Below are 14243 nucleotides of genomic sequence, written 5' to 3' on the forward strand. Positions count from 1 at the left end.
CTCAGGCCTATGGGTGCCATCCTTCAAAGCACTGCACATGACTCAAGAAACAATGGAAATTTTTTATCACTTTCTTTTTTTTTTATTAAAAGTGGTCTTTAATCCAGAAGTTTTTCTGATTTTTTTGAAGTGATTGATGCTTTTCTTCTTTTTGTTGAATAAACTTTACATTAACTCATTCCACATCTCTTAATCTTTTCCTTTTTCGCTGCTTCTCCCCTTAGAGTATCATTTTTATACATTTCTGTGAAGCACTTGGAAAAAAAAATATTTGTTTTTTTCAAAATTACAACAAAAGCTACTTGCAATAGTGAATAAAACAGCCAATATTGCTGATAAAATGAATTTAAAATATTTGCCTTAGAATAACACATAGAGAATACAGTGCCGGATATACCTCTTGGACTTTTTAATATTTAGCAATTGTAAATTTACAAAACAAATTTTGTTTTTGTAAATATGTCAATGGTAGACAGACATCTGTGCTGGAGAGAGAAGCAGATAGAAGAATCTTGTTGGAAAAATCATTGCTTACTTGGCAAATATATTTTTGCATGGATCTGGATAAGCCATAGTTCCAAATTCAGACACCACAATTCGGTTTGCTTCCACATTGCAGTTGTACGTGTCACTTCGGAGATACTTACTTCTGTAGTAAACTTCACCTGACAAAGGCCAAACAGGTTTCAATTACATTTCATACTGAGTTCTTTAGAAAATTAGCATAGGTAAAGTCAGGGAAAGAGTTTCTCAAGCAGATGTCCTTTAGCTAAGAAAAGTTTGCAATGAAACTGACAATGCCCCTCAATCTCTGTTTTGGAATGCTTTTTCAACTCTCTAAGGAACCCAGGACTGTTCTTGTGGTTGCTGAGATTGGTAACAGTTTGTCTAGTTTCCTTGATTCCCAACACAGTTGGACAACACTGGGGGATTGGAGAGAGGAAAGGCGGGATTTGGATAAACTCTTCCAATAAACCAAAACAATCTGTGTAAAATCAGTAATTAGGCATCAATGTGTGGGTGGTGATAAATCTCCTGTATTGGCAAAATTTAGTTATGAGAGAGTAGCAAATTGCTTGAAGGAATCCATGTCTATCCTGACCAACTTAGTGGACCACTATACTTGAACTAAATGAGCTCTGTTTGTGTTAGGTAAGTAAAATATACTGGCAATTTTAAAAACACTGGTCATTTCTTTATAGGTTATTTTGTTAAGGATGTAGAGCTGGACAGGAAAGGAGGTCCTGCAGTTGCATTAAATGCCTTCAATCACAGAAACGGAAACTAAAAAGTAAACACTAGGAATGGAGGGTGACAGGAGAAAACCCCAGTTCTTGAACAGGTACATACTTTTTGCAGCAAGAATCTAGGTGTAAAACATCCTGCCTCACACTGTAGAACAGCTGAACTGATAAAAAATGCTTTAACTGAAAACAAAAAATGAAATTGTTTTGGATAGAGGAGCTGCCTGTTTTCCCTCCATAAGGATTACAAGTAGGAGGACTGCTTGTAGGGGTGTCAAGTATGCATAAGTGAGGTTTGCTATGTGAAGTGACACAGTGGCCCAGTTTCGCTCCTGGCAGCTGTTATAGCTGCAACAAATCCCAAAAGGGGAATGTTAGTCTTCCCTGAAACTAGGTTGTTCATCCACAACAGAAAAACCTCCAGATATTACAGTATTTTTGGTTGATCCAGTTTGAAACAATAGAGGTTTTCTTGCTCTGGGTGGAAGGCAAAGGCTGCCCTGCAGTAACCTGCTCAGAGCTGGTTGCAGGCTATCCTGCAATGCAGACAATACTGAACTTTGGCACTCCAGAAAAAAGGACGACATGATCTGTCTCTGATAACAGTCCTGCAGAGATACTCCTGCTGCTGCTGTGGTGAGTGAGGTGTGAGCGTATGTTTGGAGAGACTTTCCCCGAAGCGGTTGCGACCTCACCAGACATGCCGCTCTGCAGACGAAACCTGCACCATTCTAACACTAATCGAATTCAGAACAGAATGAGCAACATAAGGCACCAAGATTTGGGTCGTTGAGCTTTTTTTAATCTGATGTGCAACAACTTACCATTTTTAAATGTAAAGCTATGCAGCCGAGCCAAGCCATCAAACCAGTGGTTATACTTAGTGTCCCCTATTGTGTGCATCCCTGGGCCATTTCGGAGAAGTATCCCTTTCAACCAAGTGGGCAACTGACCTATAAACAAAAAGAACATACCAGTATCCATTCATTTAGGTGAGGGGCATGTTACAGGATAATTTTCCTTAGGGCATAGGCTTCATATAGGCAGACAGATGACTATGGGTGTAAGTCTAGATTTGTAATAGCATATAATCATGTTGGAGTTTTGGTTAATGAAAATATGACCTGCTCAACAATGTGGCACTAGTAATATTCTGCATGAATATTGCTATACAAGATTACTTTAAGAAGATGAGATTGCTGGAATGTAATTTGCTAAATATCAGGAATTAAATAAAGCTGGACCTTTCTTTCCTGCACTCAGATTTTAAAGTGATACATTTTACTCATGCCAGGAAAAGCTAGCGCTTATCAGAAATAAGCATATTTTATAGGTTATATGACTTGCATTGGCCTTCAGTACATCAATTTAAACTTCAGACTAAAAGAACTCCAGTAAAAAATTCATTAATTAAATTACACAGCATAATGCAGTGTCATTTTGGGAGTGCTTTTGTGACACTAGTCAGAATGTTGGTGTTTTGAACGCAAATAAAGGGTAGGAATTTTATACTGAAAATATATAAATACTGTTGAGGTTTGAATATGAAATTTTCCTTATCAAACCCCTGCAAGAAATACATTACCTACTATTTGACACACAGAATAACAACAATTAAAGAATGTCATTAGGGTTAAAGAGCTGAACAAAACCATATCAGATATTAAATTAAAAGCTTCACTTGCTGCTTTGTGTGTATGCCTCCTGAGGGAATAGTTAAGATCACTTACTACCTTTCCACACAATTCCTGCACTGAACATTGTCTCTGCATAAAAAGCTATTCAGAACTTTTAATTCTCTTTATCATTTAGTTTGTGACCTCATGTTGATTATGTTGACACACTTTCTTATTAATACTCCCTTTACAACAGATAGAAATGTCCTCCCATGGAAATACTCAATTTTGTCAAAGCTCATGCTGTTGCAGAGAGGTAACAATTGTTTTGCTGTAAGACCTTCCGAGATCCTAACGGGACTTTGGATACTTTCTGAGAGAGTATTTCCTGAATTTTGCCCTTTTTAGGTAAGGGGGACAAGGACATTTGCCATTTCTTCAAACAAATGACATTAAGGACACAAGGAAAAACCATCCAAATGCAAAGGAAGGATATGGAGTAAATGTCAGCTTTACCTAAAATACATTCTCAGTCAGGCTAACCAACTAATATTGTATGCCACAATGCTCACACAACTTCATTAGGGTTACAGTTCTGGAATACACGAGGAAGATAAAAAATTGTTGACACAATAGATGGACTTTCATTATTATTATTATTATTACTACTACTACTACTTTCTAGAAGAGCCTTGAAAACCAAACCTTACTTGCCTTTCTAATACAAGAAGTTCCAATGCAATAATTATAGCACTTTTTGTATAAGGTGAACAAGATTTAACCTTGAATACAGATAATTGCACAAAACTTGAGTAACTAAAAATAGTTGTTGAGAAGATAGTGAGGAAATCACAAGTTAGCGGAAGCAAAGAATCCTTCAGAAAGAATAGGATAATGATCTTAAGAAAGTATATATTCAAAATAGATACATAATTTTTGTTTGGATGACTACTGAACATTAATTGCTGAACAAGCTTAGTCTTCTTATATGCCTAAAACATAAGCGTTTCTTTTCTTGCCACTTCCCTTTCTACAGTTTTCTGGTTTTGGCAATAGAAACTCTAGGCTCTGCTATTTCTCCAGTATTATGGGCAACTGCAGTGTAGTGAGTGTAGTCTTTTGTGCTCCTACCCTCACACCAATGCCATTTATGATTGTAAATCTGTGCAATGAGCATGAGCTGCTAGTCATGCCCCAACACACCTTTTGCTAACACTGAGTTGTGCTGACTGCACGGGGTCTTGCTGCAATCAGTCCTTCTTTCCCTGTGGTGAAAATGTAATACCTCTGCTGCACATGAGGTCTTGTGGGTTTTTGACCCAGTAAAACTATCTTCTGCTTTGGGGCTTATCATTCAAGAAAAGCAGATATTTCTGCAATTCAGTGAAGATCTTGCAGCTCCTAAGGCTAAAAAATTTGTTTAGAGATTATTTCTCTAGATCAGAATAATGATGCTCAAAACGTTCCAGGACAGTAAAATAATTTCACTGGAATAGATAAACAGGGAAAAAAGGTGATCTTCTGTTTAAGGCACTGTGGACTTGATGCAGCTTCTGAAACTTCTGGAGTAATTCAGTGTAGTTTCTGGCATAATTCCAGTATAAAAAGCATGGAGCAAAGGGTCATCTAGTGAGGTTTTCAGAGGAAAATTCATCTTAGTCAGAATTAAGAATTTCTGTAAATCACACCAGGTACCAATCAGCATCCTGAAGTGCTTAAATTGCTTTAAAAATCTGGACCTTTTATCTTTTTTGCTTCAGACTTTTATCTGAAGTGGAGATAACAAAACTTTTCTGTACCATGTGAGGACACAAAAGTGACACAGTAAAATGTCCAAATATTTGGAAGTTTATTAACTATCACAGCAACAAAGTCATGTACAATCACATGGCTGTACAGTGTTTAGGAGAGCATGGGTTAAATTATGGCTGATGTTAGAAGTATGGGGTCATATTTACAGTGTATGTATTGAGTAACAAGGAGCCAAAACAGTGGCAGACCTCAGGGGTAGCAAAATATTTAAAGAGGTGAAGGTTCTCTTTAGTTCCTAATTGGTAAATACTGAATCAGCATTACCAATGAAAGAGTATTTTGTATACACGATTTTATTTACCGAAATATGCAGTCTTTGTTCAAATAAACCATTCCATAATACAGATCAGGTCTGATAAGTGGTTTGTTTGCAAACAACTTCAAATGTTTCTGTAATAAGTTTTTATCTTGAGGAAAATAAAAAGGAAGGCATAAAACCACGGCAAATTATAACAAAGCACTTTGTCTGAGTTGGAAAAAACCCCTTTTCCAATTCAGCCACCAAACTGAACAACAACAACAACAAAGTCATGCAAGTTTTAATTGTCATCTTTCTAAGTGTCGTACTTGGGAAGTGACTTTAAAATTGGTATTAGATGCCTACCATTTCTTGGACTACATATTACAAAAAATGCAGCATATATTTACTACGTGGGGGTTCTCAGCAACAAACCTCTCCTGTAGCTGTAGCAAAAACACTCTTCTGTAAAGTAAAAAAAAGTAGTAAGAATAATAGATTGATCACGTGTTCATCCCTAGAGAGCCACTTTCAACTATGTCTCTGAAGGCTACTCTGCAGTTTTTACTGTATTAACTCCAGAACCCTCTTTTTAACAGTACTTGGTGGCATCCGTTACCGCTGCTTCTCTGTTCGGAAACGCTGTTGTTGACGAGTCTCAGTTTTAGTGACCCTCCCCAGGAGGCAAGGAAGAGTGTGAGCAGGCAGAGGGAGGGGTAGGGAAGAGTCACAGAAGCAGAAACGGAAAGGCTGAGCAGAGCCGTGGGGGAGGGGATGTCACCAGATTAAATCCCGCGACTTCGTCCCTCGCCGCCAACTTCAGTGATTGCTGTTCAGACAGACTTTTTGGAAAAGTACACAGAATTGCCCATAAAGTGAGAAAAAGCCCACAGTCGGGGCACAAATGTTATCTGAGATCCGTCCTTTAAACAAAATTCACTTAACGTTGTTTCTTGCTTTCTCAGTTTCCCTTTTCAGTGTTGCCTTGGGTGAACAAGTGTTTCAGTGTTTACACATTTGAAAATACCAAAGTAACTGCACGTATTAGAACAGATTTTCTTGCACTTACCTTGCACCTCAGCTTTTATGGGCTCCGGGTGTTCTTCTTTATTTCTACCAAATACCATATCCATCTCGCACGTACTCAACGGTTCCCGTGTCCTCTAACCAGCCGCTCCTGCAGGCGCAGTGCTCCCCTCCTGTCTGGGCTCAGAACAGCTCTTTTCCTGTTACATATAAAGATAAGGTCAAAGTGCAATGCGAGCTGGTGGCTGGTGGCTTATAGATCGACAATTTGTAATAGCTGATCTTTAATCCCTAGCACATACACTATAATTCTGGCACATTCGCATTAAAATTAACTCTTTCACTGATTCAAAGAAGAAGTAAGAAAAACATAACTCGCCTGTTTGCTCCTTATCTGAAGCAGCCAGGCACACCCAGGAGTCAGGTAGAATGACTCTGAAACGTCCCCTTCAGCATTTCAGATAAAACTTTAGACACTGCTTAGGGGTGCTTGCCCCATTTGGCAGGTAGGGAGACAAAAAGAAAAGAAATCTCTACCCAGTGTTCTGCATTTGGCTCCTTGGGAGTGACAGACATTTCAGAGCAGGGTGTCATCCTTTTCTTTCCATTCTGTGAAGTTTAAACTGAGCCATTCTATTAATTAACAAAATATCATCACTGAACAGTCACATCCTGTATTTCTTTATATACAAGCTGTTTCAGAGCAAACTGAGTGGCACATCTTTGAATTAAACATCTTTCCACAAATGATCACTCTAACATATTCTCCCATATGTGACCTGAATCCACTTTGTGAAAGTATGGCAGGAATCACTAAAAATAAGAGGGATTTTTAACTTTACGCTTTTGTTTCTAGATAAGGTACTTAACTGAGTTCAATGCTGTTAATTTTAAAATCCTCTGGGAAAAGAATTATTTCAACATAAAGCATGTGATTGCAGAGCAAATCATAGGGTCCATTGAACATGAAGGATAAAAAGATTCTTTGCACAATTATATATTATGCAATTTCATATGAGGTTACCCTAAAATCCGATTTTTTCCGCTAAATCACCATTGTTCCCAAAATGTTTTAACATCACCTCTTAAGGCTGACTGGTCTTTTATAAATATACATATTTATTTTATTTAAAACACAATTTATGCTACAGTCTGCTCTGATACACTTACACATTGCTCCTCTCTTCCTAACCTATTGTCTGTTTGATGTCTTATCTTCACTTCAGATCATCAAGACAGCACACCTCTGTCTCTGTTTGGAAAGCACTGACAGAAGCAGGTGATAACAAAATAAGAAGCCAGATCAAAAAAGAAAATATATGGGCTTCGTTGGAATCAGCAGTATTAATAAACAGCAGGATTGAACCAGATGGCTATAGTAGATGAAGGGTATCAAAGTCCACATACATACACATATGCAGATATATATATGTAAACAGATACATACACTATATATGCATGTGTATGTATATATTCATCTATGTGAGAGAGAGAGAGAGATGTAGACTTATTTGTATACATAAAGCCAAGTAAGGGATTCTTCACCAATGTTAGAGACCGAAAAGGATCTAGCAGAAAAGCAATGCTGTCTAACTCTACATTTTCTCTGTCCATAATGTTCTGCTTTGCTTTAATATATTCTCTTCAGTGTATCCTCATCCATTTACATAGCCACAGATCTTAATGCTGCAGTTTTAATTATCTGACCTGTGAGTGGTCTAATCTGTAGCAGTACTAAGATTTTCATAGAGCAAGCAAGCAATAAAAAAGATTAATTCAAACCACTTTTGCCCCTCTCCACCATGACTATTCATCTAGTTTAAGGTTCAGCCAAGATGAGATAATTGGAAACCTTGCTAGAAGTTGTTTGAATGGAAGAACAAGGAGCTGCAGACATCCAACAACTTTTGAAATCAACCTAAATGTGTTTTGGTAGCTAATTTCAGGTGTCTGTGCCTGAAAGTTTTGTCCCATTTTTTTTACAACTTAAATAAGGAGGCCTTTCAAAGTTCATTTTTTCTGCTTGTCAGTGAAAAATCATTCATTTACCAGTGACACACTTTGTTGTTTTCATCATGCTAATGACAAATAAGCAGTTTAGTAAGGTATGGAGAGATGATTTTTCTTGCTGTGTAATTTTCTCTCTTTTACATTAAAATGGAGAAATATCAAAGTATTGATTTATAATTATAATGTGTAATTAACAATGGAAGTAGATGTGGATTAGGTGACTTTTCTAATGTTATTATTTCACACTGTTTCTTCCCCCTTTGTAAAAACATAAAAATACATTTGATGGGAGAGAATGGGGAAGGTTATAGAACTCCATGTTCCGGAGAACATAGAGGAAATAAAACCCTCGCTGGAGAGACTACCAGCAGCTCTTTGATCTTAGCTTTACCAGACACATTGTAACTCATATATATATAATGTTTACCAAAACATTATAAACTGGGAGACACTGTGCTGTCTTACTCTTCCCAGTACAGAATATTGAAAGCATGATCCTTAATGCAAATGATGCAATCCCCTGGTTTGAATAGCCTCTCCTGATGCTTGACCTTATTTACAAACACTATCCAATTGCAGAATCCTTCAAATATAAATCTTCCCCCAACCACATCTAGCATTTCTCCCCACAGTTCCCTCTCTCCGTTCATCCCTCATGACAACATTTTTGAAGTCACCAGCTCCCCACCACAGGCAGGTTTTCTTCACTGTATTTTTTTCTGCTTTAAACAATTGTGGTGAAGGCTACAAGGTGTTTCCTCTTGGGTTCTTTCTAGCTTTCGCTCCCCTCCAGTCTCTGGGTGCCTTGAGCTTCCCTCCCAAACTTAAAAAGGGCCATGAAGACATCTTTGGAGCAAAGCATTACCCTGCCCAGCATTGGTCTGGTTGTACCCTGTGGCCATGCAAGGCTGGGGATGACATTTAGGATGTGATCTCTGTGGTCAATCGAAACAAAATTTCCCAAGGCAGAGGAGCTGGTTAACTAAATTTCTAGTATAACAATAATGTCATAATGCCATGCTTCTGCCTTTTTGTACTTTTGGTTTACTTACACAAGAAGCAAATAATTGCCTTATAAATCAGAGAGAGACCAATATTGTTCCTTATCTCTATATTGAAATACAAGTACTTAATTTACTTTAATCTCAACCATTCTCTTATAAAATCTGAGTTCTAATTAAAGCATATTAACAAAGGTCAAATTACCTGATCATGACTTTAAGCTGTGCCAAGAACTTTCAACTATCAACTGTTATCTATTATTACCAAATAAAGACTCCAGTAGTAAAACTGATACGAATTTAAGAGTCGTTCTTGCTGAAATCACACTGATTGCTATCTCACTGTGCCAGATATAAGCTCTTACCTTTGCTAAATACTATCTTATTGACATGATCTCATTTCAAAAAAATACCACCAGCACTACCCAGGAATACTGCTCTTGCACTGTCCAAGTATAATTGCAAACACAAACTACTAATATAGTTTGTTCAAATTTAAATAACAATAGTTTCCATATATTATTTTGATCAGGTTTTGTTTGGATCAAAACATTTTTGATCAAATACTGTTTGGATCAGTATTGTTTGGATCAAAATAACTATTTTTGCAAGATTTTAATTTTTTGTGAGATTTTTGTGAGGTTTCACTGTTTTTTGTGATAAACAAAAATACTATTTTCTTTTATACAGTCATATTTTTAATGCATATCACCAGAAATACTGATTTGTTCAATTAAATAAAACTATAAAGTAACTTAGTATTAAAACTCTTCAAGTGCTGAGGCATAGAACTGCTAGCCTATCCATACTAGTATGAAACCAGACTGAGCCTGCTCAGTGCCCACATAAAATTCCTACTGTAAGACTTTTATAACCTTATCTGCACCTTTCAACATTCCAAGACTATTTAAATGTTTTAATATTTAATATCTTATACAGTTCAGTAATGCGTTTTCAGATGGGCAGAATGACAGCATGAAGGTTGGCATTCACTTCCATGACTGAAGGTGTAGAAATGGTGTTACAGACATTTACAGTGACAGAAGTTAATGCTGCTACACATTGTCCTACCTTTTAGCCTACTGTACATCTTTGGGAGAACATAAAAGCAAAACTGAAAAGAACTGGTTTCTGGTTTTAGTCAGGTAGCATCTGAGTGTAGAGTGCTTACACAAAAGCAGTGTTCCTGAACAGAGACTGCTAGACCTCCTGTCTTCTCATTTTGGGGATTGTGAAGCTGATCTCTTTTGTAAGGTGTTGGATATCTACTGATGAGAGACGTTATTAATGAAAAGAACTTGTAACACAGCTTTTTTCTTTCTGTTTTCATGTCCTCTAAGTTCAGAAAGAGCTCATACCAAACAGAAGAAAAATATGTAACAAAATTAAGTAAAACAATCAAGAGGTGGAAGCTGGACTAGCTTAGAAATCTGGCCAGTCTTACACTCATGGAAATCTGGAGTGACTGCAGAGACACCAGTGTAGTTGTGGTGGCTGTAGATTCAGATCCAAGCAACTTTTTTTGCCTCTCTGCGTGTGCTAGGAAAAGTTCAGCCCATTTGTATCTACCAGTTAATGTTTTACCCAAAGAGGGTACCTTTAATCCTTAGAACAGTTCTTTTGTTAAGATATTAAGGCAATAGCACATCTAAATTGTGCCACTTAGTCAGTCATGATCACAAGAACACGAGGTGTCAGCAGATGCTTCAGATGATAGTTCTGCTACTTTCTATGTGAATTCAAGGCTAGCCTTAGCCATCAGTAACCCCAGCTCGATTAACATTCTTACGGGGCACACTCATCCTCTTCTTCCCAACAGTCGAAGTTCTGCTGTGGAAGGCAATAAAACATAGGAACTAGCTGGGAAAGAGGGAGGTATTGAGGCATCAACTGTATGGCAGGTGAGGAAAGTCAAGCTGCAAGCCCACAGGCAGTACTAGATGCTTCCGAAGGGACAGTTCCTAGGAGAAGATCCTTGGGCACTTATCCAGGCAACATTTGTGCCAGAAGGTAACCATACACATCCTATAAACAGAAATTATGTCCAACCCAGCAACTGCTGAATGTACTCCTACTTATCTTTATCCTGACCCCATCATGCCAGGCATGAATGTCTAATTTAATTATTGCACCCTGTAAAGATAAGAATTGTTCTCCCTGTTTTTCTAAACAAGATAACATCAAAATTGCAAATTGGCAGGGCTCACTGGTAAGTTCACTGTGTTGCCACATGGAAAATTAGACAGTAGACCAACAATAAAAACAAACCCTTTTCAGTCAGCAAATAACTGGGTCGCACTATCAGGACAAGCAGCCCAGGAGAGCAGCAAGGAAGGAAGCGTGACTGTGATCCACCTTCTTAAACTAATTGGCAGATGGGCTTTTTTAAAGCCAGCTGGAGAGATGGAAGATGTAGGTGTACCTAGGGGCTTTTCTCCATCCCTTTCTGGACAGTCTGCTCAGTACTCAGTACTTCCTACCTATTTGGGTAATAATGAAAAATCTTTTCAAGAGGCAGTTCTGCACACTGCAGAAGTGTACGTGACACACTAAAATAGACCACTCACGATCTTGTCTCAAGTTAGTGATACCTGAAAATAATCTTTTTTCTACCTCAAAGCCAAATTAATATAAATCATTTTCATTTATATGATTATTCAGTTCATAGAAGAGAGATATATTTCTATTCCTGATAAAATCTATACATTACATTCAGTAATATTCAGGAATGTAAAGATGGTAATATCCTCCTATAGAGAGTAAATTTACTTGCTCTTCCTCAAGGCAAATGAACAACAGCCAAAATGAACAGGGGTGTGATTTATTCCTTCCCATTGGCAGCTCTTCACTTCCTTAACTCTTCAAATCTAATATTTTCTGGCCTCTATTAAAGGATTGTCAAGCTATTCTGCTGTGCTGCAATGCCCTTTTGAATCACAGGACGTTCTTAGGCTGTCATGATGCACCTGTAATCTGCACTAGGGTACAAATCAGGACCACCCTGAAGTCAGTGGCGGCACCGTACCTCTCCTCCTTGTCTGTGCACTCAGCTCTCCAATAGCCCAGTGAAATCCTGGAACTGCTTCTTCTCAGGTCTGGGACACCAAAGTTCAGAAAGAGAAAAGTCTTATGAATGAGCCGTGTTCTCCTAATAGCAGGAGTTGGTCATGGAGAAATTTGCAGTTGGATTCAGGGTGCCCTGAACTATAGAGCTATTGATTATGTTGAACAAGAACTCAGGCTTGTATTTTTCAAAAACTGCAATCCAGTGCTTGGTGCCTAATTTGGGGCACCAAGGCTGATTTGCAAAGGTGTCAAGGTAAGCCTACCACACCTACATATGTTAGATAAGCATTGTGTGTGCTCATCTCCTGTTCTGTAAGAATTTAGGTATATAAAGCTAAACTTTCCAAATGGCATATAATTTACATATATAAGCTTAGATAAAAAAAAAAATTATTTAGTGATTATGAATACTTTGAGATTTGGCTACCAAAGCTGACCTGGTTTTAGGGGGTTCAATTTTTAGTGTGAACTAGTGTTTTCTAGTGGTGAACAACCCCTAGGGAGTTCCCTTACAGAATCTCAGTGTAGGCCACCATTATTTTTTTTAACACCTATTAACTTTTTCAGCATCATAAATAAAATATGCTTCAGATTTCTTTCACCTCAACAGCCTCTACTTATAACAACAACAAATTAATAAACCTTGAAGGATCCATTTGAAAATCAGGAATAAATCATTCATCACTGCCTTTTGTGATGTTTTATATAGCACACTGCTTTTCTGAAGAAAGTTTCTGTTGATGGCCACCATGTGGTGTAACTCATAAGGGCAAGTTAGGACTCTGAGAGATCTGCAGGGCCCCCTAAAACATTTCCGAGGAAAATGAAAGACTTATTCCAACAGACGCAAGAGAGATCACAAACAAAGGAGTTATTCATAGCTTTATCGCAGCTTGGAGTGAGGGTGTGAAAATATTGAGAAAGCTTTGTCACTAATTTCTAGTCAAAGCTTGCAAAACAATTGCTTTGCAAGCCTTATTTTAGCTGGTGAATACGTTTTAGTTTAAGTCACTGGTACGTAACACGTGCTGTAAGGGTGGTTGCTACATCAGCCTTTCAGGCAGACAGCTATAACTGAACAAGGATTAACAAGCTTGGCTATATGCAAAGGGCTCATAGGCCCTTAAAAATAATGTTTATGTACAGACTTTTCTTTTGTGAGTCTGCCCCAGTTCTTCAGAACCATGCAAAAGGCAAACAAAAAACAGCAAGTGAATTGTTTTGGCGTATCCAAAATCTATATAGCTGACTTTACGCTTGACACTTCCCTGAAGTTACTGGCGTGACTTTACAATACCTGGTAGGGGTCAGTTACACTCCCATGGGCAGCCATAAGAGGACAACTTACTGTAAGTGCCAGCCACACCCTTGACACAATGACAGAGCTTTAATTAAGCACTTCCATGACTGCCTTTTGAAACATGCAAGATAAGATTATACCACAAGGTGCACCATTTTGTCTCTTGCACAGTAGCATATGTGACTATTTAAGTAACTTCTTAAACTATTTAAATTTAGCAAGCTATGCAAAAGCAAATAGGAAAAAAAAAAAAACCCCAACAACAAAAAAACCCAACCCCAAAACAAAACAAAAACCCAAACCAACATTATATTGTGAAGTTTCCATGCAGACTTCTGGCATAAGAAAACTATTTTTAAAAAATTACTTATTGAGGAAGAATGCAAAAGGCAAGTTTCCTACAAAATGGTAAATTCAAGGAGCACTGTTTATTTGAAATCAAGCCATTTTTTTATTTATGAGTGAAAAGGGCTTTCAGGAATTTTCTCCCTTCATGAGGACCCTAGTTGCTAATGTTGATGCTTTTAAAGCAGTATTTTCTTCTCTGTAAATGCTTTTCTCTTCCTTGTGGTAAACAGAATAAACTGACAGACTGCTTTACTGGCGCTAAAATATATGAAGTCAACAAACCGCAAAAGAGGGAAACTGTCTTTCTTCTATTCCCCATCTGCTGCAGGCAGCTGAAGAGTTACTTATAGCAACCGTAGATTAGGAAAAAAATTCACACTGCTGTAGAAATTGCCAACAGTAGACTCACTTGGAGAGCTTGGCTTTATTTGTAGACATTTCCAAACATTATTTGTTCTTTTTTTAGGGCCTGTTTCAAAATCCGTCAAAGCCAGAGACAAGACTTCCATTAATTTCAATGGCTTTGGAGCAGATTCACAGAGGATAGCCTGTGGCACCTCCAGCTCTGGCACCTACTGGAAA

The 14243-nt window shown here is 37.8% G+C and overlaps 1 protein-coding gene across 1 annotated transcript in view; it reads right to left on the reverse strand.

Annotated features, from left to right (window-relative positions):
- BCO1 (beta-carotene oxygenase 1) overlaps positions 1-14243 on the reverse strand; it is a 33023-nt gene that overhangs the window by 12848 nt on the left and 5932 nt on the right. Inside the window, exons 2-4 of the mRNA XM_075039962.1 lie at positions 5980-6136; positions 2069-2197; positions 536-665 (exon numbers count right to left, since the gene is read on the reverse strand). Of these exons, the coding sequence (XP_074896063.1) occupies positions 536-665; positions 2069-2197; positions 5980-6043 (323 nt within the window). The 5' untranslated portion in view covers positions 6044-6136. The remainder of the gene's footprint in view (positions 1-535; positions 666-2068; positions 2198-5979; positions 6137-14243) is intronic.

The sequence above is a fragment of the Buteo buteo genome, chromosome 11 (genome assembly GCF_964188355.1).
Source record: "Buteo buteo chromosome 11, bButBut1.hap1.1, whole genome shotgun sequence".
Taxonomy (NCBI): Eukaryota; Metazoa; Chordata; class Aves; order Accipitriformes; family Accipitridae; genus Buteo; species Buteo buteo.